We start from the raw sequence: 25963 nt of genomic DNA, 5'->3' as shown, positions 1-25963 counted from the left end.
TCACCTGAGCACAGGGGCAGAATCCCCCTCCCCTGCTGTCCATGCTGGGGGATCAGCCCAGGGCACGGGGGGTTGCACATAGTTGGATCATGTCCAGCTTCCCATCCACCAAATTGTCCTCAGGGCTGCTCTCCATCCCTTCACCCCCAGCGTGGGGGTTGCCCCAACATGCAGGTCACCAGTCCAGGTTCATCCTTTGAGGAGGCAGACAAGTCACCAGCTGTCCCCTCTGACATTCACAGGTGCTACAAAGGGGCCCCACCACCAGAGAGGACACTGACGGCTGGGGACGCCACCATGGCCAACCTGACAGCCACGAGCAGCGGGAGGAACTCGTGCACCTACCACGAGGAGTTCAAGCAGGTGCTGCTGCCCCTGGTGTACTCGGCGGTGTTCGTGGTGGGGCTGCCCCTCAACGCCGTGGTCATCGGGCAGATCTGGCTGGCGCGGCAGGCGCTGAGCCGCACCACCATCTACATGCTCAACCTGGCCGTGGCCGACCTGCTCTACGTCTGCTCCCTGCCCCTGCTCATCTACAACTACACCCAGAAGGACTACTGGCCTTTCGGGGACTTCACCTGCAAATTCGTGCGCTTCCAGTTCTACACCAACCTGCACAGCAGCATCTTCTTCCTCACCTGCATCAGCGTCCAGCGCTACCTGGGCATCTGCCACCCCCTGGCCTCGTGGCACAAGAAGAAGGGCAAGAAGCTGACGTGGCTGGTGTGCGCGGCCGTGTGGTTCATCGTCGTCGCCCAGTGCCTGCCCACGTTCGTCTTCGCCTCCACGGGCACGCAGAGGAACCGCACGGTGTGCTACGACCTGAGCGCGCCCGACCGCTCGGCCGCCTACTTCCCCTACGGCATCACCCTCACCTTCACCGGCTTCCTGCTGCCCTTCGCGGCCATCCTGGCCTGCTACTGCAGCATGGCGCGCATCCTGTGCCAGAAGGACGAGCTCATCGGCCTGGCCGTGCACAAGAGGAAGGACAAGGCCGTGCGCATGATCATCATCGTGGTCATCGTCTTCTCCATCAGCTTCTTGCCCTTCCACCTGACCAAGACCATCTACCTGATCGTGCGCTCCTCGCCCGCGCTGCCCTGCCCGGCCCTGCAGGCCTTCGCCATCGCCTACAAGTGCACGCGGCCCTTCGCCAGCATGAACAGCGTGCTCGACCCCATCCTCTTCTACTTCACGCAGCGCAAGTTCCGCGAGAGCACACGCTACCTCCTCGACAAGGTGAGCTCCAAGTGGCGCCACGACCACTGCGTCACCTACGGCTCCTAGGCGAGGACGAGGCCACTCGGTGACACCGAGGCGCAGAGCAATTTTGGCTCTGAGCTCCACAGAGCAGAGATGGCTTCACCAGGGACATGCTGGAGGGGAGGAGGATGGCATCTCCCAAGCTGTCAGCCTGGTGGTGGATCCGTGGTGATCCACCTCCATCCAGTGGTGCAGTGTTAACCCCATCACAGATCCAGCGTTCTCCCCCTTGCTCACCTGGAGCAGCTCAGCACCTTGGTGGTCAAGGCACTGATGCAATAAAAATCCACTGGGACTGTGGAGAGCAAGATGGAGCTCCATGGAGGACACATCCCTGGCTCAGCTGCTGGTGGATGGTTTGTCCCCATACTCAATTAAAAATTCCCTGATGGGGACAGCATGAAGGCTTTGGAGGGTTTGGTTCAGCCCAGCTCAAGATCAGGGTCACAGGTGGTTTTAGTGAAACATCCTTTTTGGGACCTCCCTATCCCCCAGTGCCTGGAATGAGGTCGCACCAGCAGGAGACACAAGCTCACTGGTATTGCTGGTGCTGCAAAATGGTGGAGGAGCACCCTGGATGGACTGGGAACCAGGAAAGGGGACATCAGGGCAACTGGAACACCCATGCTGGATTTCCCACTGAAGCCATGACCATGGGCTGGGTTAGGCAGCATTGTCACCTGCCTGGGGACCTCCATAAATCCAGCTCCCTGCTTAGCTCAACACCCCAAGTCTGGCCCATGCTGGTGCCAGTGGTGCCCTGCTGTCACTTCCTAACCAGGATCCACCACAATCAGAGCCAGCACACGTGGACACAGCACCCAGAGTTGGAAGATTAATTCCACAGAGAGCTACTCAGTGTCCTGGCCATGTCACCATACATCCCACAGCTGGCTTGGCCTCTCCACGGGGCTGGGACTTCAGCTTTACTCCCCCAGCCTCTGTTGGGATGCTGCTCCCTCACAGCAAGGAGGGATTTGAGAGGTGGATGCAGCACTCACTGCTCTTCTCTAACGTATAGGATGTATAGAATTAACTCCCTGCTCTCTCTCAGATGGGTGTATACACCCACTGTGTGTGCAGACATCGAATATATCCCAGCAGAGGGAGGTTTGTGGCCCAGCCCAGGCTCTGCAGTGCAGAAATTCTCTGCCTGAACACGGTATATGTATCTATACAGTGTGTATATATATATACATATATATATAAAAATATATATGTGGATTACTGCATTTTTCATGTCTGCTTATAATAATCACACCTAAGTGGATTGAAGTGATTTGCTTCCAATCTCCAGGGCTGAGCACCCCTCCAGCTTGGCTGCCTGCAGCTGGCCAAGGGTGCAGCTCCATCCTGACTGCTCCTTGCAGGTACACAGCGTCTCCTCAGGCACCTGGGCACCCAAGCATCCAGGGCTGGCAGTCCCAGTGTGTCTCCTTGCTGTCATGAGGGTGAGGAGGGCGTCCAGAGTGGTCACAGGCTCTTGGATGACGCTCAGAGATCCCAGCATCACGGCTGGGCTGCAGCATTAGCTCAAACCACCTGGTTTTGCAGGAGCTGCGTCCCTGTCCTGACAGTGACAGTGACTCTGGGCTGGGGCACAGAATGTGATGGAGGAGCCAAAGGCAGCCCTGTGCTTTCCCTCGGCTGGAGCTCATCCTCGCCAAAATCGCCTCTGATGCCTTATTGGTGTCCTGCAATGGAAGGGCAAAGTGCCGGGGCGCTGCGAGAGCCGTGGCTGCGGGGACAACCCCAGCCTGATGTCCCCATCTCTTCCCAGAGCGGAGGGAGGTGACGGAGTGGGAGGGCCGGGCCACGCCATCCGGACCCAGGAGAGGGCGCAAACTATTTAGATTTGGAGAAATCCGGCCGATCTGTGGGTGTCCACCTGGCTCCAGGGAGGGAGGGAGGAGCCCTGCAGCACCAGAGTGCCCAGCGCATGGATAAGACCCATGGGAGGAGGTGGCAGAAAATATCGATCCACAATAAAGCTCTGAGGGGGGGGAAAAATTTAATCAGCCTCCAAAAAGTCTGGTGGTGGCTGCAAGGGCTGCATGGACTCGGGTGGTCACATCCAACAGGCTCAGGATGGTGTTCCTGATACTGGAGTCACTGATTTGGAATGTTTTTGAAGAGGAGGGGACACACAGAGCTCTCTTTGGATCTCGCCATGCCTTGCCCTGCCCTGTCAGCAGCTCCCTTGGCACCACCAGGCCTGGAAGTGATGGGAATAAAGGGATGCCTTAGCAATGGAGTGAACACTTCAACAAATCTCCTTTGCTTGCCAGATGCTCAAAGGCAGCAGCTGAGGAGCAGCTCCCACAGAACCAAGCGGGGATGAAATGCATAATTTCATCATTTTAATAAAATCTTCCCAAAGTGCCACCTGGGGGGGACATTGTGGGGACAGGAGACACCCAGGCCTGGGGGAAGCAGGGTGGGAAGGGAGAGCCAGGGAAGGAAGACTTGCTGGGGTGGAGCATCTCACGGCATTGCTGCAGGCGCTTTTTAGGCCCTGAAAAATTCATTTACAGAAGGTGTTGGATTTTTTTTTCTCCCCTTCTTTTGTGCCTTTGGGTCAGAGCCAGAAATATCTTCTACACGGCCAGAAAACCTCTGCAGCCCCATCCACGTCTCCAAGGCCACAGCTCACCCACCAGCCGTCCCAGTCACCTTCATTTGTCACATCCCCAGCGATAAATCTGCTGTCTTGGGGGGAAAAAAGGGTTATAGGCTTCAAATAGCAAGCGCTGACAAGCACTGCTAAAACCCACGAGAAAGTCTGTTCACGGGGCAGTGCTTCCCTGCAGAGCTGTGCAAGATGGGAACAAGGTGTTCTCTCCTCCCTGACGTGAGCAGCGAAGCAGGGTCTGGAGGAATCTGCTGCAATGGGAAGAATCTTTCACTGGCACTCGCATTTTTGGCTATTTGTCCTGTTTCCCTCTAAAAGGAAAAAGATGGGAAGGGATGGAGGGAATCACAGAGTGGTTTGGGTTGGGAGGGATCTTAAGGACCACCTAATCCCAACACCCTGCCATGGGTAAGGACACCTCCCACTGTCCCAGGTGCTCCAAGCCCTGTCCAGCCTGGCCTTGGGCACTGCCAGGGTCCAGGGGCAGCACAGCTGCTCTGGGCACCCTGTGCCAGGGCCTGCCCACCCTCACAGGGAACAATTCCTTCCCAATATGCCACTGAAATCTCCCCTATTTTAGTTTAAAGCTGTCCCCCCTCATCCTATCACTATGTGCCCATGTAAAAAGTTGCTCTCCCACTTTTTTATAAGCCACTTTATAAAAGGGAAGGGGGATGAAGGATGCTGGGGGATGTGGAAGAAAGGATGCAGGGGGTAAGGAAGGATGCGGGAGGGGGGTGAAAGATGCAGGGGGGTGCGAGGTGCTCCTGCTTAGCCCGGGAGCGAGAGGGCAGCTGTAAAGCCGCCTTCCTCTCCCCCCTCATCCCCTCCAAAGGGGAAAAAAAAAAAAAAAAAAAAAAGAAAAAGAAAAATTAAATAAATAATTTTTAAAAGGGAGCAAAACTTTAACCCTCCCCCTCTGCGGGAGCAAACCCCGCCTCCGGGGAGGAAAGTTTATTTGAATGCAACAAATAAAAAAGCAGGGGGTGAGGGAGGAGGAAAAGCCAAAAAAAAAAAAAAAAAAAAAGAAGGGGTGGGGGGGTGGGGGGAGAGAGAGAGAGAGAGAAAACAAAGCGGGAGGGATGCAGCCCGCCGGCAGCCCGGAGGAGGAGCGGGGCCGGGCGGTGCCTGCGGCGGGGCCGGGGCCGGGGCGCGGCGGCGGCGGGGCCGGGGGGCGGGCGGAGGCGGCGGCGGCGCCGGGGGGGCACCGACAATGGCGGAGGGGGGCAGCGGCCGGGGGGTAGCGGCGGCTCGGTGCCTGCTGCCCGCCTCCTCCCCGCCTTCCTCCTCCTCCTCCTCCTTCTTCTTCCCGGCTAGGAAAGTTTCAGCGCCGAGCGCGGAGCAACAACCGGGCCGGGCTTTTGGCAGCCTGGCCCCGTCGGTACGGCAGCTTTCGCTTCGTTTCACCGAGCCGGAGCCGACGGGCCCGGTTCATGCCGGGGCTCAGCCGCCGTCCCCGGCTCCACCGCCGCCCCCGCCGCCGCCGCCGTCGCCGCCGGGCCCGGGGTTAAACGCGGAGCCGCCGCGCTGGCCCAGCGTCCCGGCGATGCGGAAACTCTTCGGGGAAAGCTGCCGGCAGCCCGCGGCGGCCACCGGGAACGGGATGGGCAGCGGCAGCGGGAGCGGGAGCGGGAGCGCCCGCGGAGCTCCCCCGCCGCCTCCGCCCCGCAGCCGCGTCCCGCACCCGGCGCTCCGCTCTCCCCGCGGAGCTCCGCCGGAGCCCGGCCCGCATTCCTGGCATAACTCGGCTCGACCGCAACCACCCTCCTCCTCCCCATCACCCCGCTCCAACGGGGACGATGAAGCCGCGGCGGCCCGTTCTCCCCGCGCCTCGTCGGGCAGCGAGGGCGAGGGGCAGAGCGCTGCCCTCCGGCCCCGCGCCGCACGGAAGAAGAAGGAGGGCACGGAGGATGGCGATGCCGAGGCCGAAGGCTGCGCTCGAGTGGTCCCCCGGCACCCGCTGCCCATGGTGGCCCGCGTCTCCAAGGTGAACATCCTGCCCTTCGGCAGCCCCGGCGGGTCCCGCAGCAGCAGTCGCTATTCCAGCACGGAGACGCTGAAGGAAGAGGAGCAGTTTGGAGTCTGCTGGCCCGGCCAAGGACGGGCTCTCCAGACGGGTTACGGTATCTATCGATCGCCCAGTTTCGGGGCCAGCGATGGCCTGGCCTGGGGACAGCCAGGGGTCCGCGTCCGGCCCAAGCTGCCCCAGAGCGTGGCCAAGGCAAAACCGGACTATGGGAGCGAGAGCCTGCACCAGCCGGGGCTGGAAGGGGAGCGGGCCAAGCACCGCAAGTCCTTGTCCAACCCCGACATCGCCACCGAGACCCTGACTCTGCTCAGCTTCCTCAAATCGGACCTCTCAGAGCTGAAGGTGAAGAAGAAGGGGGTGAGGATCGGCCTTGACGTGGGCTCTGACGGATGCTCCAGCGGTGCCAGCCCTTCCCCAGGCGGCTGCGGTGCCGCTCATCCCCAAACCCGCTGGGCGCCGGGCGAGCGGCCAACGCTCAAGGACCTGACGGCCACTTTGCGTCGCGCCAAGTCCTTCACCTGCTCCGAAAAATCCGGGACACGGCGGCTCTTCCTGCAGAGCACCATGAAGCAGAGCTCCTCCGAGCTCCTCCTGGCCTCTACGGACAGCCAGGACCGGGTGGCTCCAGGTGGGGGACAGCAGGGGGACGAGGATCCTCTCCCCATGGTCATCCAGGACCAGTACATCCAGGAGGCGAGGCAGGTGTTTGAGAAGATCAGCAGGATGGGTTCCCAGCAGGACTACGGCTTTGCCGCCGAGCAGAAGGACAGCGGAGGTGTGGAGGGCGCTGAGGTGGTGGCACCGACGACGGGGACGACGGACGCGACCCTTCGGGGGCAGGTGGAGAGCACGCGGTGTTTGAAGGACGTGGAGCTGGAGGAGAACCTCCCTCACAGTAAATCCGTGGAGGAGCTGTCGGGTCACGAGTCGAGCGTGACGGACGAGGGCATCGTCACGGAGCCGGAGCCCGTGGGGATGCCCTTCCGAGGCCTGCACGAGGCTGTGGACGCCTGGATGCTGCCCAGCGCCGGGCCGGCAGCGGGTGGCTCCGAAACGCCGCTGCCCGCTCACCCTGTGGCAGTGGCCGAAGACCTTCCAGCCGGCAAAGCCGAGACGCCGAGCACCCCTGGCAGCCTGCGGCGCCGACGTAAGTTCCCGTCGGCGGGCGCCAATGGGATGGAGGGCGGCAGCGAGGGTGGCACCGAGCCCTACCGCTCCCTCAGCGACCCCATGCCTCACCGGAGGCGCTCGGTGGCGGAGGAGGCCAAGAATTTCTCCGTGGACAGCAACCTGCTGGGCTCGCTGAGCGCCAAGGCGGGCATCCCCCAGCCGGCCGCCATGGCGGGCAGCGCGGGCAGCGCGGGCAGCGACCTGTCCCTGGGCAGCGATGGGCCCCGCGACTACAGCAGCCTCATCCGCACCATCGTCAGCCAGCCCGGCGCCATGGCCAAGCTGGGCGACGACAAGGCCAACGGCAAGACCATCAAGAAGAAGTCGCTGAGCGACCCCAGCCGCCGCGGCGAGCTGGCACCTGGCGCCTTCGAGGGTCCCGGAGAGGCCATCAGCGAGCTGGAGGCCAGCATTCCCCCGTCCAGCAGCGAGCCCATCCTCTCCGCCCAGCCCGCGGCACCGGGCGCCGGCCGCGGCTACGGCTTTGACCCCAAGCTGGCCGAGGTGCTGTCCCCTCGCGTGGCCCGCCGCAGCTCCAAGAAGCGCTCCAACCGCGCGGCCCACCAGGAGAACCAGCCGCCCCCCGCGCCCGCCGTCCTCGCCAAGGGCCGCCCGGCCACCAAGCACGTGCGGCACACCAGCGAGCCCGCCACCTTCGTCCCCGTCGCCGTCCCCGAGCCGCTCGTCCCCTCCGGCCGCCACCTCCCCGCGCCGGCCGCCGGCCGCTCGCCCGGGAAATCCTCGCCGAGCCTGCAGCCTCCTTCGCTGGAGGATGTCACCAAGCGGTACATGCTGGCCCTCAACTCAGGTGACACGTGCCCCGCTCCCGGGGATGGCCCCCGCTCGCCACCCGCTGCCCCACCGCCCCGGCTGCCCCGCTGCTCGCGGCTGCCCGACGAACACGGCCCCAGGAGCAAGCCGCAGGTGGTAAGTGCCCATCCATCCTAAAAACACCTTTGTTTCCCCCAGAGCACTAGTGGCCTTGGGGTCTGTCACGTGTCCCTTGTGGCGGATGGACAAATTCCCATCTGCAGAGGCACTGCTGGATGGCCAAGAGCCCTCCCTAGACCTTTCTGCTGGTCCCCAGCTCTTGTTTGTTGGAGCAACCTCCCTGGTGAAAAGGTGACTTTTGGATGGGAAAAAGCAGTTTTCAGGTTAAACAGCACCACGTTTTGGTGGAAGAGGGTTTTAGAAATGTATTATGTTTATATATAAAATCTCTCAGTGGTGCTACATAAGGTACTGATAAATATTTACCATCCCTGAGATGCTGAACCAAAAATTGCCTTTTCCTTGGCTGGGAAGGCTGAGCAACAATCCTTCTGCTTGGGAATTCAGATGTTCCACCCCTTATTGAGCAAAACTGCATTTCCCCCCCCCAAAAACCACCATCCCTCTACTTGGGATCATGAGCATTGCCACGCTGGTGCGTGGGAAAAAAGGGGGAAAAATATTTTTGTGCATGCACTGAATATTCGATTGATCGGTGAAAGTTTGATCCTCTCTGGGGAAGAATTGGCGCAGTCTGGGGGATGTGGAGGTGCTCTGCTCACCCTGGAGCACAGCTGCGTGCTTTGGGACCTCTCCTGGGACGGGTTTTTGGCATCGCTGGCCCCTTGGCTGAAGGTAGACTTGGGTTCCCATCACTCCGGGTGTTTGTGCCGGGAAGGGCTTGGAAGCATCACCTCCTGCTGCGGCACGGCAGTGCCAGCACCCACGGGGCTTTTAATAGCTCTGGGAGAAGCCCAGAAATACCCATTCCCGTGGGGGATCTGCTCGCAGGAGTGACGCTGCCAGGGCTCTCTCCCCTGCTCCAGACCGATTTCAGAGGATGGGCTGGACCATTCCCTTCCAGCAGCAGCCAAGCGTGAAGTCCCCGGGGCTGAGCCCGGCAGTGTAACCCTTGCTGGCCAGGGCAGAGCCATGTGGAGAGAGGCTGCTTCTCTTTGGATCCTCCCAAAATCCCCCCAGGGTGTTCTCTTGGGATCTGGCATCCTCCTCACAGGATATTCTCGTGGGATCCAGCAGCCCTGAAGCAGCATTGTTCCCAGGAGGTTCTCCTGGGATCTGGCATCCCCACAGCATCATTCCCTCAGGTTATTCTCTTGGAATCCATAATCCCTGCAGCAACATTCCCCTCTAAATATTCTCCAGGGATTTCTGCTCCCCATCCAGCTCCTTCTCCTGCCAGAGAGAAGCCGTGGGTGGCTGAGAACAGGATGGCCACTCTTGGCCACTGTGTGAAACATCCTCAAGGATGTTTTGGATGAGTTTTTGGGCAGCATTTTCTGCCTGATGGACCAGTTTAGGTTTAGTTTTTTATCTTCTCTGATCGTGGGCTGGAAAGTGCTATGAAACCATCGAGCATTATAAATAAAATGGGTTAATGAGGAACCTCCTGGAGCTTTGGCTGGTGCCACCGTGGGGACATTGGCAGGTCTCCAAGTTGAGGCTGTGCACCTAGTGGCATTTCTGAATAATTAATATGTTTAGTTTATATAATATATGGTTTATCTCAATAATTTATAGAGAGATATTTCTCACTCAGGCAGGTCTCTGTGGTGCCCTGGGGCTGGGAGCTGATGGCCCCAATATCAGGGATGCTCTGCTGACCCCACACACCGATACAGCCCCAGCCCTTGTCTGATCCCAGCTTTGGCATGATTTTGGGTGGATTTTTAGCAGCTGGGAGCCCTGTTTGGCCAAGCATGTCCCCAGGTGGGTGGGCCACCCTGTGGAGCAGACCCTGAGGATGCTGCTCCTCACCTTGCCTGAACCCTCCAGCCCCGGGGAGCAGGGTGCGAATTTTCCCTTTTAAGGGCAACACGACAGCTGTATCTTCAAATCTCTCTCCTGCCTTGGGATTTCTTTGTGCTTCAGCCATATCCTAACTGAAACCAGGATTTTTATTTCTCCTTTTGATTTATTAGATGGTGGAGCTGGGATGTTTTATTTCAGATGGCATCAGCTTTGCCTGGGGGGGGCCAAGGGGGTTGCTTTAATCCTATGTGAGAGCACCGAGGACCGGATATAACTTGGCACTGGGATGGTTGGCTTGGATCATGGATTTATCCCTGACCAGCAGAGAAGAAATCTCCTTTATTTTTTACTTTTAGATTCTTTTCCCCCTCCCTAACTCAATGGGAAGGGCCAGCGTTGCAAGGCTGTGAGTCTCTATAGGGAAATGGGCACATCCACTTGGGAATTTTGTGGGATGGGAGCATCCATCTCCTAGCGTGCCAGTGATGGTGAGATGGTGCCCATCTCCAGCAGACCGTACTGGGAAGGGATTCCTAATGGGGTCTGGCACCTCTGGGGTGATGCTCCCTTAAAATATTCTCTCCCAAAATCTTTCACCCTCAAGATATTCCCTTGGGGTTGAGCATCCCTGCAGCACCATTCCCCCAGGATATGTTCCTAGCTCCATGGTTTGGAAGTGGCTTTGGCAGAGGTGCATCTGGCACATCCCACCCACAGAGGTAATGGTGTGTTCTCCTTCGGGGGCAGCACTGTTTGTACTGGGTTCTTTCCAGCAATTCTCCATGGGGCTGGAGCCATCCAGTTCATCCTGGGGGCAGAACTCCTTCACCCTGTGCCTGATGATGGGCACCAGGCTTTTAATTCCTCAGGGGTTGTTAGCAGCACATCCCACTCTGAGGGATCTAGAGAATAAAACCCCAAAACTCAAGATAAAGAATTTTCCCTCCTTCCAGCATCCCAAAAGCTGCTGGAATGGGCAGCACAATGTGTGTGCACCTATGTGCAGCCCCACAGACCTAGCAGCAAGCCAGGACACATTTAGGGTACTTTTGGGGTGGATTTGGGATCCATTTGCTGCTCGGAACGGATCTGCACTGTCCTGCTGTGTTTGTTGACCTAGCAGCACTTGGATTAAACAGGAAAATATTGATTTAAATATAGCACCTCTGGGGAGCTGGGCAGTCGTGGGAACGCGGCCTTCCCCACCTGCGGGTCCCGAGCGGGGCGGCCGCACCCCGGAAAAGCCATCGGGGATGGAGGGGATCCCGCAGGGAGCGGCGGGGTCACGTTCCCAGGGAAGCTTGTGGACATTTCCTCCCCTGCATCCTCCCTCCCGGCTCGTCCCCCTCCTGCAGAGGCTCCTCCTCGCTGTGGGGACAGCGCAGAGCTGGATCCATGCACTGGCCGTATATTCCTGCAATTCGTCATCTTTGGGCTCAGTTTCCCTCTGTTCCATTTGTGCGAATCCCCAGGTTTGGGGCTGTGGCTGGGAGTTATCTCGGGTTTTTTTGGTGTTACTGGGAATCTCTAATTAATTAAAGCAGCTGCAGGGGAAAGGTGGGAATGGGCAAATCTTGGTTTTCCTCTCCCTGCTCCAATGTCTTGCCCGGGTTTTGTGTCCCTGGATCTGCTGTGCTCAGTGAAATGCTGGACTGGGGGGGAAACTGAGGCAGCCCTTCAGAGAGGTGGGATGTGGGATGGAGCAGGGGGAAACTGAGGCAGCCCTTCAGAGAGGTGGGATGTGGGATGGAGCGGGGGGAAACTGAGGCAGCCCTTCCGAGAGGTGGGATGTGGGATGGAGCGGGGGGAAACTGAGGCAGCCCTTCAGAGAGGTGGGATGTGGGATGGAGCAGGGGGAAACTGAGGCAGCCCTTCAGAGAGGTGGGATGTGGGATGGAGCAGGGGGAAACTGAGGCAGCCCTTCAGAGAGGTGGGATGTGGGATGGAGCAGGGGGAAACTGAGGCAGCCCTTCAGAGAGGTGGGATGTGGGATGGAGCAGGGGGAAACTGAGGCAGCCCTTCAGAGAGGTGGGATGTGGGATGGAGCAGGGGGAAACTGAGGCAGCCCTTCAGAGAGGTGGGATGTGGGATGGAGCAGGGGGAAACTGAGGCAGCCCTTCAGAGAGGTGGGATGTGGGATGGAGCAGGGGGAAACTGAGGGGAAACTGAGGCTGGGATCAGGGGATGCTGCCTGTCAGTGGCACAGATTGACCCTGGGATCAGGGGGGTGACCCAGCCCAAATCCCCCTAACTCTGCCCATTTTTGTCTCTTTCTTTCCCCACTGCCAGAATCCCTTATCTTAGCCCATTTCTTATTCTTTCCGTCCCCTGTGCCAAAATCCCTTATCTTTGCCATTTTTTACCTCTTTCCTTTCCCAGTGCCAAAATTCACTTAACTCTGCCCATTTTTACCTCTTTTCTTTCCCTGCTGACAAAATCCCCTAAACTCTGCCCAATTTTTACTCTTCCCTAGTGCCCAAAATCCCCTTAACCCTGCCCATTTCTGCCCCTTCCCTTCCTCGCTGCCAGCTCTTTGAACAGGGCTGCTTTGTCCCTTGTCCCCCCAATTCAATTAAAAGCCTCTAATTAATTAGTCAGCAAGCTCCAACGGGGAAAGGAGGATGATCCACGTGGGATGTGCATCCTTTGAGGCCTGTGCTGGCGGTGTGGGGCAGGATCCAGCCTTGGAGGGACAGAGTTATCCCTGGGCTGAGCTGGTGCTGGGGGCTGGCCTTGGCCTGATGCAAAGGTCAGGCTCTTGGCAGGATCCAGGCACTGGAGCCAGGGTGGGAGGCTGGAATGGGCTCCCAGCCTCTGGAGGGACCCACAGTGCTGCAGCTGGGATGCACCAGCAGCTCCCTGGGGATGGGGTGGGCACGGAGGGAGAGGCTGGATCTTGAGCCTGTGCATCCAGGGAATTCCCTGGGATGTGTGTGCATTCCCAGCCCCAGAGTGCAGGGATACACATACAGGGGGTATGGAGGCAGGGACACTCACTAAGGGAATCTGGGGGGAATTTGGCAGCATTTTTTGCCTGATGGACCACTTTAGGTTTAGTTCTTTATCTTCTCTGATCGTGGGCTGGAAAGTGCTATGAAACCATTGAGCATTGTAATTAAAATGGGTTAATGAGGAACCTCCTGGAGCGTTGGCTGGTGCTGCCTTGGGGACATTGGCAGGTCCCCAAGATGAGGCTGTGGCACCTAGTGGCATTTCTAAATAATTAATGTTATTAGGGGAAGAGGTCCCTGGTGCAGGGATGCACTCATGGGGTATGGAGAGGCCCTGGTGCTGGGATGGATTCTCAGAGATGCCCTGGGCAGCCTGCCTGCACCCTGCCTGCATCTGTGCACAGATGCCTGGGCTTTTCCGTGGAAAATCACATGCCTGCAAAGCTCCTGGGAGGAGGTGGCCCTGTTCCTCCATCTGCTCTTGCCAGGGAAGCAGCAGCTCGGCCTCCCTGTGATGTAACCTCCAGGTAACCTCCTGCCAAACCCAGCTGGGATGGAAGCTCAGAGCTGTTCCTCATCCATCATTGCAAGGGTTGTGGGATCCTTGGAAGTGTTCAAGGCCTGGCTTAGGTGGGCCTTGGAGCAACCTGTTCTAGTGGGACGTGTCCCTGCCCATGGCAGGGGGTAGGAGCAAGATGAACTTAAGGTGCCATCTGGTCCAAACCATTCTGTGATTTCCTCACTCTCTGATTTCAAGCCTTTCCCAGGGATATTTCTGATATTCCCCTGGATAATATTGATCCCTGTGTGATGGGAGTGTCCAGACAGGTGGTGTGCTGAGGTCTCCCCTTGCTGGGCTCCCTCACCTGGTCACAGCAGGTCCCATGGGCCATCCCACAGCGTCAGAGCTGCAGCAGGAGCTTCTCCCAAATCCAGGATGGAGGAGGTGCCCTCACACGAAGGGAAGGTGCAGCAAGGCAGCACTGGGGTTTGGCCTGTACAGTTTCCTCTTCTCTCAGAGCATGGCCTGAAAAACAGGGAAAAGGAGAATGTCATCCTCCTGGAAAACAGGGAAGGAGACTACCATCCATCCATCCATCCATCCATCCATCCATCCATCCATCCATGTCCATGCTCCCATCCAGCCATCCCCCTCCACCCATTTGCACCACCTATCCAGGACAACAGTCTCCAGGCATGATTTTCCAAGAGAGCCTGGTCCATCTTCCAGGATATCCATGATTTTCCAAGACAGCCTGGTCCATCTTCCAGGCCGTCTCCTCCTGAAGGCTTGCACAGACAGAGCCCTCTAAAACAAAAGCTTTGCCATTTCCACCATGGTGCTTTCAGGCCAGAATGTGTCCAGTGAGGAAAATTCAGCCACTTCCACCCCCTCTCCCTCAGTGTGGCTCTTTTTAAAGCTCTGGTGGTTGGTCCTGGTGGGGCTGTTTCTCCGGACTCCCTTGGTTTCCATGGAGAGGATGAGTGAGGAATTTCAAAGGGAATGGCTCCAGTAAATGAACTCTTCTCTAAAAATAGTGTGTTTGCTTTTGGTTCTTTGGGAACTGCAGCCTGGCCAATGGGAAGGAGAAGGAAAATCAGCATCTGGGTAAAAGTATTCCAGTAACTCCCTCTTGGTGCGAATTCCCGTTGGAGCCACTCGGCTTCCGGGGGACAGAGGCCGATCCCAGCTGCTGCCTTCATCACCAGGGCCGATCCCAGCCCCTGCCTTCAGCACCAGGGCCCATCCCAGCCCCTGCCCTCCTCACCAGGGCCCATTCCAGCCCCTGCCTTCAGCACCAGGGCCCATCCCAGCCCCTGCCTTCAGCACCAGGGCCCATCCCAGCCCCTGCCCTCCTCACCAGGGCCCATCCCAGCCCCTGCCCTCCTCACCAGGGCTCATCCCAGCTCCTGGCCTCAGCACCACCATGCCTGGGTGCAGCTGGGGGCTGTCCCCAAGCCTGCTGCTCCCCTGTACCTTGGGCAGGGTATTGTGAGTAGAATCCCTTTAATCCCAGTGGTGGAAGGAGCTGATGTTGGGCTTGTGTGACCCCATGTCCTGCATTACCCCAGAAACCCCAGGCATGTCCCTTTTTGGGAACAAGGAGATGGCCACCACCACCTTCCACCCACCAGTGACACGCAGGCCACCAGTGAGCCTCAGCAGGACATCCCTGCATGGATGTGCTGGGAAAAGGCCACCCGTGCCAGTACCCATCACCAGGTTTCCTCTGGAGGAGCCACCATCCTGCTGTGGGGTTCACCAGCATCCCTGCACGGGGCTGGAGAAGGTTTCCTGGTGGTGCCGTGGAGTTGCTATTTGTGACTGGCCGTTCCTGAGCCCTCTGATACTCTCCAAAAAAAACAAAAAGGGAGTTGTTTGCATGGGAAGATTGGCATCTCCGAGCCTGGGATATGGTTTCCTGCTTTTTTTAGCTGGAATAGCAGCAGACTCGCTGGCCTGCCCTGATTTGGCATCCCTCTTCTTGCTCTTTTTTTTATTTGGAAGAGTTTCATCCTGACCCCTCGGCAGAAACACCGTCGCTAGCGGTAGGGATCGGGTCTGGTCCTTTCGGTGCTCTTTGGGCTGCCCAAAACCCCGGTGAGATGGGATGTAGATGGCTCAGAGCCTCGGTGAGCGCAGAGGGAGCGCGTCCCTGCATCGGCCAAACCTGGCGCAGGTCAGTGGATGCTGAACCCCCTGCTCCCCTCTCCCCAGGGCGTGACAGTGACAGGGAAGCTGTCACCTCTCGCCCTGGCTGCGCTGTGGCGTGGGCTGTGGGCGTTCCTGGCAGGGTCTGTGCTCCCCCCATGCCCAGATCCCTGCTCGCAGCAGGGCGAGGGGAGCTCCAGGAGCTGGGGGTCTGTGGGGCACAGCTGGGTGAGGGCTGGTGGCTGTACCTCAGCTGCTTCCAGGCATGGATCCAGGCAGGAGGGACAGGAGAGGTCCTGGCAGGGGCATGGAATGGGGTGGTCAGGTCGCCTGCCTCCTCTGGGTGTCCATTGTGGATTTGTGGGTGCCCACGGACTTCTAGCACCTCTTTGATCCTGAGAATCCATCTGTCTGCAGCTGGATGACATTGCTGGGTGCCCATGGCACCTGGGGGGCCATCAGCTCATGGGGGCCTGTGAGTACTTCTGGATTTGTGAGTGTCCTGACATCTGGTGGATCCTAGGAATCCTAATCAGCTCCTGCATCCCCATGCCCTCCAGGTGCCCAGTGGCTTCTGGGTGTCCATGGACTGCTGGGTACCTGTTGGATGCTGGATCCATCACTTCTTGGGTGCCCATGGCCTCTGGATGCCTGTGAGTGTCTGTTGGCCCCTGGGCGTCCTTCAGCTCCTTTGTGCTTGTGGATCCCTGGGTGCCCAGAGTCTCTTTGGGATGCTGGGCATCCATCAGCTCCTGGGTACCCAGGGAGTCCCTGTTGGCTTCTGGGTGCCCGTGGACTCCAGGGCAGCTTCTGAGCATCCATCAGCTTCTGAGCAGCCATCATCTTTGACTCCTGGACACCTCCTGGCTTTGGGGGGGCCTGGAATTCTGGCTCCACGTGGAGACCTGCATCCCCATCAGCTCCTGGGTACCAAACACCTCCTGTGCCCATCAGTCCCTGCATGCCAGGCTGGCTCCCTCCTTCCTGTCCCGAGGCTTCTGGCCCCATTCCAGCAGGCAGCCAGGGCACCTCCCACCCTCCTGTGCCAGGCTGGCATCCAGCAGTGATGCCAGGGAGTGCCAGCATCGGGTACCCCTCTCCCTGGCTTCCCTGTCCCCCCAAATCCTCAGAACCGTTGCTTTTGGGGTGATGTGGGATGCGGGGTCAGGGTTGTGCCAGCAGCAGAGGGTGCTGGTGGGGGATCCAGGGATTCCCGCGAGCTGAGGGGGTGGAATCGCTCCTGTCCCGGTGGGTGCAGGGCCAAGCCCACTGGGAGGCAGCAGGGAAGGAGCAGGGGGAGGGAAGAGGAGCTGGGCTGACCTCAGCATCTGGAAAGCTGCGCTCTTGGGCCGTGGCCTGCGTGCCGAAAACCGGAGGCAAAAAAAACCTTCCATATTTGGTGAAAGTTGCTCCAGGACTCGGCAAAGGCTGGCAGCAAACGGGGGCCACAAGCCCCCAGCTCTGCCCTGGACCACTGCTCTTGTCAGGGCTCTGCAGACGTGCCAGGGGATGGATGGTGGCTGGGGAGGGTTAAGTTGGGGTGAGCATCTCCAGCTGGGTGGGAAGGGGGGCATGGAGAGGGGGGATCCGTGGGAGGATGCAGGAGATGCACCAGCACAATCCTGAGCTCTGAGTTTTGGCAGAGGGGAGAGCCCCTCACCCCAGTGCCATTGGTGAAAATTTCTAGTGAAAATCCCACAGGAAAAGCCCCACTGTGCATTTAGAGGAGGAAATTTCGTTGCTTTGGGAGATGAATCTCCTGCAGCTCCCCGTTCCCCTTCCCACTGGCACTGCCCCAGCACTGCTGCTCCCCTGGGCAGCACAGGGATGCCCAGCGTCCTTCCACCCTGCCTTGGAAAACTTGCCCCAACTCCTTTATTTTTTATTCCCCTTTTTTTTCCTCACACTTGAAAAGCAGAGTTGCAGCCAGGCCGTGTCCTCCCGGGATGAATCACCGCGGCCGAGAAGTCCAAGAAGGGAAAACAACTGAATTCCCGTGCGCTGGGGCTGAGGCTGCCCTGCTCCTCCTCCTCATCCCAGAGGAGGTGGTGCTGCTGAGCTTCTCCATGGGAGCATCCCTGACCAGACCAATGCTCCTCTGCGAGCTGGGAGCCTGGGAAAAACCACGGCCGAGGGAAAAGCAAACATCTCCAGCCCCGGGCCTGCGAATAAACACGGGAATATTATTAGTAACTGAAGCAGGGCTGATTCAGAGCTGCTGATTTATGCTCTGATTTCCTTTCAAGAAGTTACTCTGCGGAGAGCAGCTCGGACTTGGCTTACCCGTGGGAGAGCAGGGAGAGGCTGGGCAGGGAGGGAAAGCAGCCCCGGATGTGATTCCCTGCGGCGTCGGGCAGGCTCCCTCTGCTGTGCCACAGGTCCTGCTCTTCCCATGGCAGTGGCTTCCCCAGCACCTGGTGGTCCCAGGGATAGGCTGGCTCTGATTCAGAGATGAGAGGCTGCTAGCAGGGAGGCATTGGAAGCCAGGGATGGGGTGACTCCTGGAAAAAGAGGTGACTTGTGCTCAGGGATCAGGGTGGCTGGCACCCAGGGATGGGTTGACATGCCCCAAAAAGGTGACTGGCACCATGGAATGGAGGTGGCTGACACCCAGGGATGGCACTGGCTTATGGCACTTGCGGCACTTCGGGCAGAGCATCACTGATCCCAAGGGAAAGGCTGTTTAGGTTTGAAACCCTACAAAACCCAATCTGTTGTTACCCTATTGCTGCTACCCTAATTCTAGAGTCCCATACCTTCTGGGTGGTGTTCTCCCAAGCAGCTCTTCACAGCAGCACTGCCTCACCATCAGGACTCCTCCAAGGCTCTCCCGGCCTGGCCAAGCCCAGCCCCTTTTATCCCAGTTACCTTCACTGGCCACAGCTGCAGCCCAGTGAAGGACATCACAGCTGCAGCCCATCAAGAGCAACTGGGATTGGGGCAAGGCCACCTATACAATACATAGATTTTACTATAACTCAAAGGCCACTTGTACAATACATAGCTTTTACTATAACTCAAAGTACAGTACATACTGAGATTCAATGGCCACCTATATTTCCCCCTTTTCTTTTAACAATTATGCAATTACAGTACATATAACCCAGCACGACTCGTTGGCCACTTGTACAATACAAAGATTTCACTATAACTCAAAGGCCACCTGTACAATACACACTAAGATTCAATGGCCACCTATACCAATCCAACCTCCTGCTTTAATACTTCCCAAGAGGACAGAATGTGATTTTTTTCCCCCCTCGAGTGATTTCCTGCCAGAGGCTGAGTGATGGAGGCAATACAGGATTGGATGGAATAACATCATCCTGTTTTGGGAGATGGTGCCAGCCAGGGGCTTTTCTGGCTGCACGAGGGAGTTTTAGGTGCCAGGATGATGCTGTTTGTTGCAGAGGTGTTTGCTCATTGCATTGGGATGATGGATGGATGGATGGAAGCAGGTCCAGTTTATTTCCAAGCCTTTTCTTTCTGGAGTTTTGGTAGAAATAGAACTGAGGATGTGTTGAAATTGTCAAGCTGTCCCCGTGGACCAGTGGCTCCCACTATGTCCCAGCTCCCTCTAGTGGGATCTACCTTGGGAACAAGCATGCGGGGAAAGAAAAGGTGCAGAAATTCCAGATTCTTTCAGGCTGGGAATGCTGGGTTCGAGGAGGTGCCAAGATTCAGGCAGCTCCTAGCACAACCCTGCTGTGACACCCTAGAGGATCTCCCATCAGGAGCTGGCAGCAGGAACGAGCTGTAATTGAGGGAAAAACAACTTGTATTTACTTACTCTCGAAATTTTGGCGTGTTTTGGAGGGGTGGGAATAATTTTACTTGAGGCAGGGTTAGCTCCTCCTTCAGCAGCTGCAGGAGGGCCCTGAGCAGCAAATCCCACTCCCAAAGTGGTCTGAAATATTCCATTCCCCCCCCTAAAACTGGATATTTTTGCCCCAGAACAGGATCTCAGGGACACAATCCCTGCTGCAGCTCACTCAGGCTGTGGCTGGGTGAGTGTACACCAAAGAAAGGGACAAACCCTGAGTGCTGTGGGAATTTTGGGATGACCTCTGGGGATGCAGAGATCCTCCTTGCCATGGGATGTGATTTTAGCATCCCAGAGGTGGGGTGGCAGCAGGAGGAACACCCTCCCACACCAACCCAATCACAGGGTTTGGGACAGTGGGAGCAGTGCTCAGAGTGGCTGGAATCATCATCATTCCATGCACTGATGTGTGCAGGGGCTCAGGGGCCAGAATCTGTGTGATCCCTCCTGGAATGTACATTCCTACTCTCCCTTTGGCCTTTGTTTGTTTAAAAAATGGATGTTTTAGGACTTTCCTCCATCCATGGCTCTTTGTTTGCAGGGGTGGAGGCAGGACACAATATGCCATGGCCTTTTCCAAATGTTTTAGGGTGTTTTCAAATCCCTGGGGATGCTCAGACTCCACCTGCATCGATATTCCTGCTCAGGGAAGAGCGAAATGATGGGGTTGCTCCCTGAGCCTAGTTAAAAAATAAAATAAATCAAGATGGGGGAGTTCCCATGCTTCTTCAGGGCTGTATTTCCAGGGTCAGGGGGAAAGCTGGGGGGAAAGGCTTTTCCTTGGCTCCCGTGCCAGGTTTGGGGTGCTGCTGAATCACCCCCAAACCCTGGTGCCAGATGCTCTCCACCTTTGGGTTTTCAGGAGCATTTTGCCACGCTGGCACAAGCCTTGGGAAGGGGGATGAGTCCCTTGGCTCCATCCCAAGGAACTGGCGTTTCCCAGGAGGGTTTGGGGTTTTGGGAGAGGAAATGCTCAGGTTGGGAAGGAAAAAAACCCAACAGGGGCCGGTCCGAAAGGAAATCTTAAGGTGTTTACAAAGAGCCGCGCTGCTAAAAATAACCGGCTCATATTTTAGACAGCCCTAAAAATAGGCAGCGCTGTTGGAGCGGCCAAACACTCCCAGGAATTTCCTGTGGGCTGCGGGCCGCCTGCAGGGGGGTCCGGGCTCGGCCGGCCGGCATCGCTGCGGGTTCGCATGGATGGAGGGGGCGATGCAGAGGGGACCCCGAAGGAGCAGAGGGACTGGATTGGGTCTGGATCCTTCCCTGCACCGGGCAGGACGGGCTTAACCCTTCCGCAGCCAGCCCGGGTCACATCCCCAGGGGTCCGGAGCCACGGGAGGGAGGCGCGGCAGGACTGCGAGTCCCCTTGCAGTGATCCCGGGACACGCCGGGTGGGATGAAGGGATGGAGCCAAGGGCAGCGGGAAAGGCTCTGCTGGGATGGAGGGGCCGGGCGGGACCGGGGGAGGGCTCGGGGAGCGGCTGCGGGCGGAGCCGCCGGGGCCAGCGGGGGCCGGACCGGGCAGGGACCGGGACAGGAACGGGATGGGGACTGCCCGAGGAACGCAAATGGCATCGCAAGCCAGAGGGATTAGGGGCTGCAATGCGGTGGGGCCCAGGTTTGCATCCCTGGTGGGTCCAAGATTGCAAAAGGAATGGGATTGGGATTGCAGCTCAAATGAACCTGGGATTGTGAAAGGGATGGGATTGGGATTGCATCTCAAATGTATGTGTGGTTACAGCCAAACAGGTCCGAAACTGCAAGCCAGATGGGTCCAGGATTCCCACGGGAGTGGTTCTGGGATGGCAGCCCAAATGGATCTGGCATTGCCATGCAGATGGACCCAGGCTGGCTTCCCTGTTGGGTCTGAGATCGCAGCAGGAACAGGGTTGGGATTACAAAAGGAGTGGGATTGGGGTTGCAGCACAGATGGGTTTGGGATTGCAGTGCGGCTGGAGCCAGGTTTGAATTCTTGGTGAGTCTGTGATTGCAACCCAAATGGTTCTGGAATTGCAAAGGAATGGGGTTGGGATTACAGCTAGATGGGTCTGGGGTTGGGACCCAAATGGGCCCAGGATGGCAAATAAATGGGTCTGGGATTGCAACCCAGAGTGTTGCAGCCCAGCTGGGCCTGGATCTGCAGCCAAGGTGGGTTTGGGATTACAACCCAAAAACACACAGGACTGCAAGCAGAAAGGTCTGGAACTGGAATCCAGATGGATCTAGATTAGCAACCCATTTTGTTCTGGGGTTGGAATCCAAATGGATCTGGAATTGCAACAGAAATTAGTCTGAAATTGGAGCCCTAATAAAACAGAGGTTGCAACAGAAGCGTGTTGGCAATAGGATTCTAGCAGAGCCCAGGATTTTGTCCCTAATGGATCCCAGGATATTGCAATGCAGATATGCCCAGGATTGCAATTGAGATGGGTTTGGGATTGCAGCCCAAATGTGACTGGGGTTACCACCAAAATGAATCTGGGATTGGAGCTCAGAACAGCCCAGGTTTTCAATCCAGATGGCTCTGGAATTGCAATGCAGATGGATCCAAGCTTGCAACAAAACTGGTTCTAGGATGGCAGCCTAAAGGAATCTGAGATTACAGCAGAAATGGGTCTGGGGTTGGACCCCAGAAGAGCTAAGGTCTGGGACTGCAAACCAAATAAACCCAGCATTCCGACAGCTGGGATGACCAGGGCACTGCAGATGTGGGAGCAGGAGCTGCTGCTGCCCTGGGAGCAGCCTCGTTACCTGGGTGCCATGAGCATTCCCTGATCCCGGGGTGCATCGGCAGCTCCCGCAGCTCCCATCGCCTGCCCGAGGGTCCTTTCTCTGCCACGACCCCTTCCCGGGGTGGGGTGCTCATCATCCTCACTTCCAAGAGGAAATTTACTGGCTGCCATGCGAGGATGCAGCCCTGCTGCACGCCGTTGCTGTGGAAACGGGGTGAGCGGCTAATTAGATTTAATTAACGAAGCAGGAGGGGAGCGTTACAAACAGATCTGGGCAGGATGCATCACCCGGCCAGCAGGGATGTGGGTGCCGAGGCGGTGATGCCGTGGGGGGGAAGGGGGCGTGCCTCAGTTTCCCTGCCTGCAAGGTCAGGGAGGGGGCCGGAGTCCCCGAGGATGCCGAGCATCCCAGCACCACCGTGCGTCCCCCATCCCTAAAAATCCCATGCCCCAAGAAAGCATCATCTCCCCCGCAGCATCCTCGCTGGGCAAAGCCTTTCCAGCCGCATCCCTGGGCGGGATCCGGCCCTGCCCGCATCCCTGTGTGTCTGTGTGGGCTCGGCTCAGCCTCCCGCCCGTGCCTGGCCCGCTCCGGGGGCCGGGGACCCTGGCGTGGACGCAGGCGCAGCCTGTCAGCCCGCTGCCGCTCTGCGGGAGGGCTTTCCATCTTTCCATCTTTCCATACATCCCCCCGGTTCCACATCCACGGCGATATAAATAGCGCCCCGCTCCTATTCCCCTCCCCGCCGCATCCCGGCGCAGCGATCCCGCTCGGGGCGGACACCTGGGGATCGCGGCAGGGAGGTGAGGCACACGCAGGGATTTCTGCGCCATTCCTCGGGCCGCGAGGGACGGACCGACCCCCGGGAGCCGCATGCTGCAGATGGTGAGGACCCTGGCGCAGTTCACCATCGCGCTGGAGGACATGCGGGACATCGGCGACGGCATCGACGCGGCCTTCGCCACCTCCGGGCTCAGCGGCGCGGCCGAGGAGCTGCCGGACAAGGGCTGCGGCGGCCGCGGCGGCACCGAGGTGATGGCCCGGGGGTCCCGGAGGGGCGCCGGGGGGATGCGGGGCCGAGGCGGGGGCGCGGGGATGCGTCACGATCGGACACGTGTGCGGTACCCGGCACCTGTGGGGTCTGCGCCGCCATGGCAACCGCGCCTCCATCCTCATCCTCATCCCCGTGCCTCCATCCGCATCCTCGCCCTCGGCTCCACAGCCCCGGGATGCTCCCGCCCGGAGGGGGTGACGGGGGGGCCGGAGCCATCGCTGCCGCCGCCCCCCCCGGGGCTGGTTTACACCGCGGAGGTGTTGGGTGGTGGGAAATACCCCAATTCCAGGGCATATTCCCAATTCCCATATTCCTGATATTCCAGGGGCTGATCCCGAGGGTGCTGAGCAGGATGAGGCCGGGGTGAGGTGGGGGTGTCCCCGGGGAGAGCAGATGGAGGCTGAAGTATCTTCAGGCCCCCATCAGAGAGGCTTGGCTGGGGCACATCCTGCCTTTCCCCCAGCTCTGCTCGTCCCAGTGGGAATTTGCCCCTGCCGGGGTAATACTGGTGCTGTAAGGGTGGAAGAAATCCCCTTGCCAACAGTTGGGCCTCATCCTGCCTGTCCCCAGTGCTGCTGGTGCAGCTGAGCCTGGGCAGCTCCTGGGTCTGACCCTGGGACAGCTCCAGGGAACAAAGGACCAGCAAGGAACTGGTTGGTGAGGGTTGGGGAAACTGAGGCAGGTTGGGGCATCAGATTCCCCTAAGCTCCATCCTCCAGTGAGCACCCATCCATCCGTAATCACAGCTAATTAATCCAGCAGTGAGAGCGTTCATAAGCTCTCTAACCGAGTGGGGAGGTCTCAGCTGGTGTTCCCAATATCTCCATGGTTTCCTGGTTCCTGGAGAGCCTTGGACCCATCACCAGTATTTGGCTCTAGACAAGCGTTTTCTCCGTGCTTGGTTCCATCAGCAGCCTGGTGGGGAGCAGGGAAGCTGAGGCACAGCTCTGTCCTAGAGCGGGATCAGGCCAGGATCCCTCTCCATTGCTCCCTGGGCACCACGAGGGCCATGGTGGGCTCTCTCCATGGTGAGGATGGCCAGACTTCTTCCTGTGGCTGCAGAGCAGCTTCACAGCTCATCGTGTCCCCACTGGGGAGGACACAGCCCCACGTGTCCAGGGGCCCATCCCACAAGACCGAGGACATTTGGGTGTCTCACATCCAGGGTCTCTGGAGATTCTGCACGTGCAAAACTTCTGGGGTATCTGTGCACCCCGGGCAACTCTGCACCAAAAGCTTTTGGGATGTCTCTGCACCTGGATTCTCTCTTTCCCATGCAAAACCTTGGGGGTGTCTCTGCACCCACATTCTCTGGGGTGTATCCAAACACAAAACTTCTGGGGTATCAGTGCACCTCTGGAGCATTTCTGCATCCCAGAGCCCTTGGGGCATCTCCCACCGAAATCTCTTGGGGTGTCTCCCACCCAGCAGCCTCGAAGCGTTTCACACCCAGGACTTCAGGGGTGTCCCTGCTCCCAGAGCCTTTGGAACGTCCCACTCCCAACACCTTCGGGGTGTCTCACACCCTGGGCTCTGGAGCACTGCCCCCCAGGCTGAGCTGCAAGCAGGAGGGGTCCCCGGGCCCCACGGCAAGGAGACCCCGGCCCATCTGCCCCCAGGGCTCCCCGCCCCGCTCGCTGCTCCTGCCCCGGGGTGCGGGGGCGCGGGGCGGGAGGCGAATTCCTGCGGGTCCGCTCGCAGCGGCTCCAGAGGGCTCCGGCTCCGACCCATGTAGGGCTGTGAGCTCCAGGGCGGGCTCCTGACGCGGCCGCGGAGCAAAGCAGGCGTCTGTGCGCTCGGTGTCATGTACTTCCTAATCCTCCCGGATTCCTCCACCGGGCTGCAGAGGCAGCGCAGGGGAGCTGGACGCCAGCCGGGCTCTCCGGCGCTCAGCCTCCCCAGCCGGGCCCCGCTCACCCCGAAACCTGCCGTGTGTGTTCTCCCCCGGCAGGACATGAGGAAACACGTCATCATGACCCTGCTGGACACCGAGCAGTCCTACGTGGAGTCCCTGCGCACCTTGATGCAGGTAAGGGGGCGCGGCCGGGGTGTGACACCCCAGAGCTCCCCCAGGATCCGCCCTGTCACCCCAAATCCTGGCTCTGGGATGTGCCACGAGCTGGGTGCCACCGGGGGGATGTTGGGGACAGCGGGAGCAGAGCTGTGACAGCAGTGCCAAGAACGGGGTGTAGGAATTTACCTCCGTGCCCAAAGCGAGCCTGTGGCATTCCCGGTGTGCTGTCACCTGGCAGGTAGCTGTCCCCAGGTCTCTTGCCGTGCTTGCCTTGCAAAATCTCCTCCTCGTGTTGCACCCCATCTCCTGATGGCCCTGCCACGGTGAAATCCCCCATTCCCTCGTGCTCCCGTTTCATGCTGGGATCGTCACCTGCAGACCTGAGCCAAAGGTTTTTCTCAGGCTTTTTTTGCTGAGCTGGTTCCAAACCCCCTGGAGCAGCCTGGCCCGAGGGCCCACCCCACATTTACCATTTCAGATGCTAATGAAGGTGTTTCAGCAGGTTAATGACGGTCAACGCCCTGGAGACGTCACCTGGCCGAGGTGTGGCTTGTCCAGCCACATCCCTGCAGGGGGGGAAACACCAAAAACTGAGCTCTGCAAAAGCAGCAGGGCCTGTGGGATCTGTGACGGTCCCCAGGGGCATGGGGCACTCCATCCCACACTGCAGCAGGGCCTGTGGGATCTGTGACGGTCCCCAGGAGCATGGGGCACTCCATCCCACACTGCCTGGGCTCTTCCCATAAATGTCCCACAAGCATGTCCCCAAGGTGGACACAGATGTGCTGCAGGAGGGGAGGACCCTCTGGCTGCTGCCAGTGCAAACCTTGGCTTAGAGGGGCCAGAGGGCTCTGGTGCTGCAGCAAGGGCTGTCTCCA

At 58.6% G+C, this 25963-nt stretch overlaps 2 protein-coding genes across 2 annotated transcripts in view; both read left to right on the top strand.

The window, feature by feature from the left end:
• The first annotated feature begins 273 nt into the window (after window positions 1–273).
• On the top strand, window positions 274–2410 carry P2RY6 (pyrimidinergic receptor P2Y6). The gene has a single exon (XM_058800185.1). The coding sequence runs from the start codon at window positions 298–300 to the stop codon at window positions 1285–1287; it is 990 nt and encodes a 329-aa protein (XP_058656168.1). The 5' UTR covers window positions 274–297; the 3' UTR covers window positions 1288–2410.
• Window positions 2411–5108: 2698 nt separating this feature from the next.
• Window positions 5109–25963, top strand: part of ARHGEF17 (Rho guanine nucleotide exchange factor 17) — a 29339-nt gene continuing 8484 nt past the window's right edge. Inside the window, exons 1-2 of the mRNA XM_058825169.1 lie at window positions 5109–8021; window positions 25023–25100. Of these exons, the coding sequence (XP_058681152.1) occupies window positions 5109–8021; window positions 25023–25100 (2991 nt within the window). The remainder of the gene's footprint in view (window positions 8022–25022; window positions 25101–25963) is intronic.

This window comes from Ammospiza caudacuta, chromosome 2 (assembly GCF_027887145.1).
Source record: "Ammospiza caudacuta isolate bAmmCau1 chromosome 2, bAmmCau1.pri, whole genome shotgun sequence".
Classification (NCBI taxonomy): domain Eukaryota; kingdom Metazoa; phylum Chordata; class Aves; order Passeriformes; family Passerellidae; genus Ammospiza; species Ammospiza caudacuta.
This window is presented reverse-complemented; position numbering and strand designations above follow the sequence as displayed.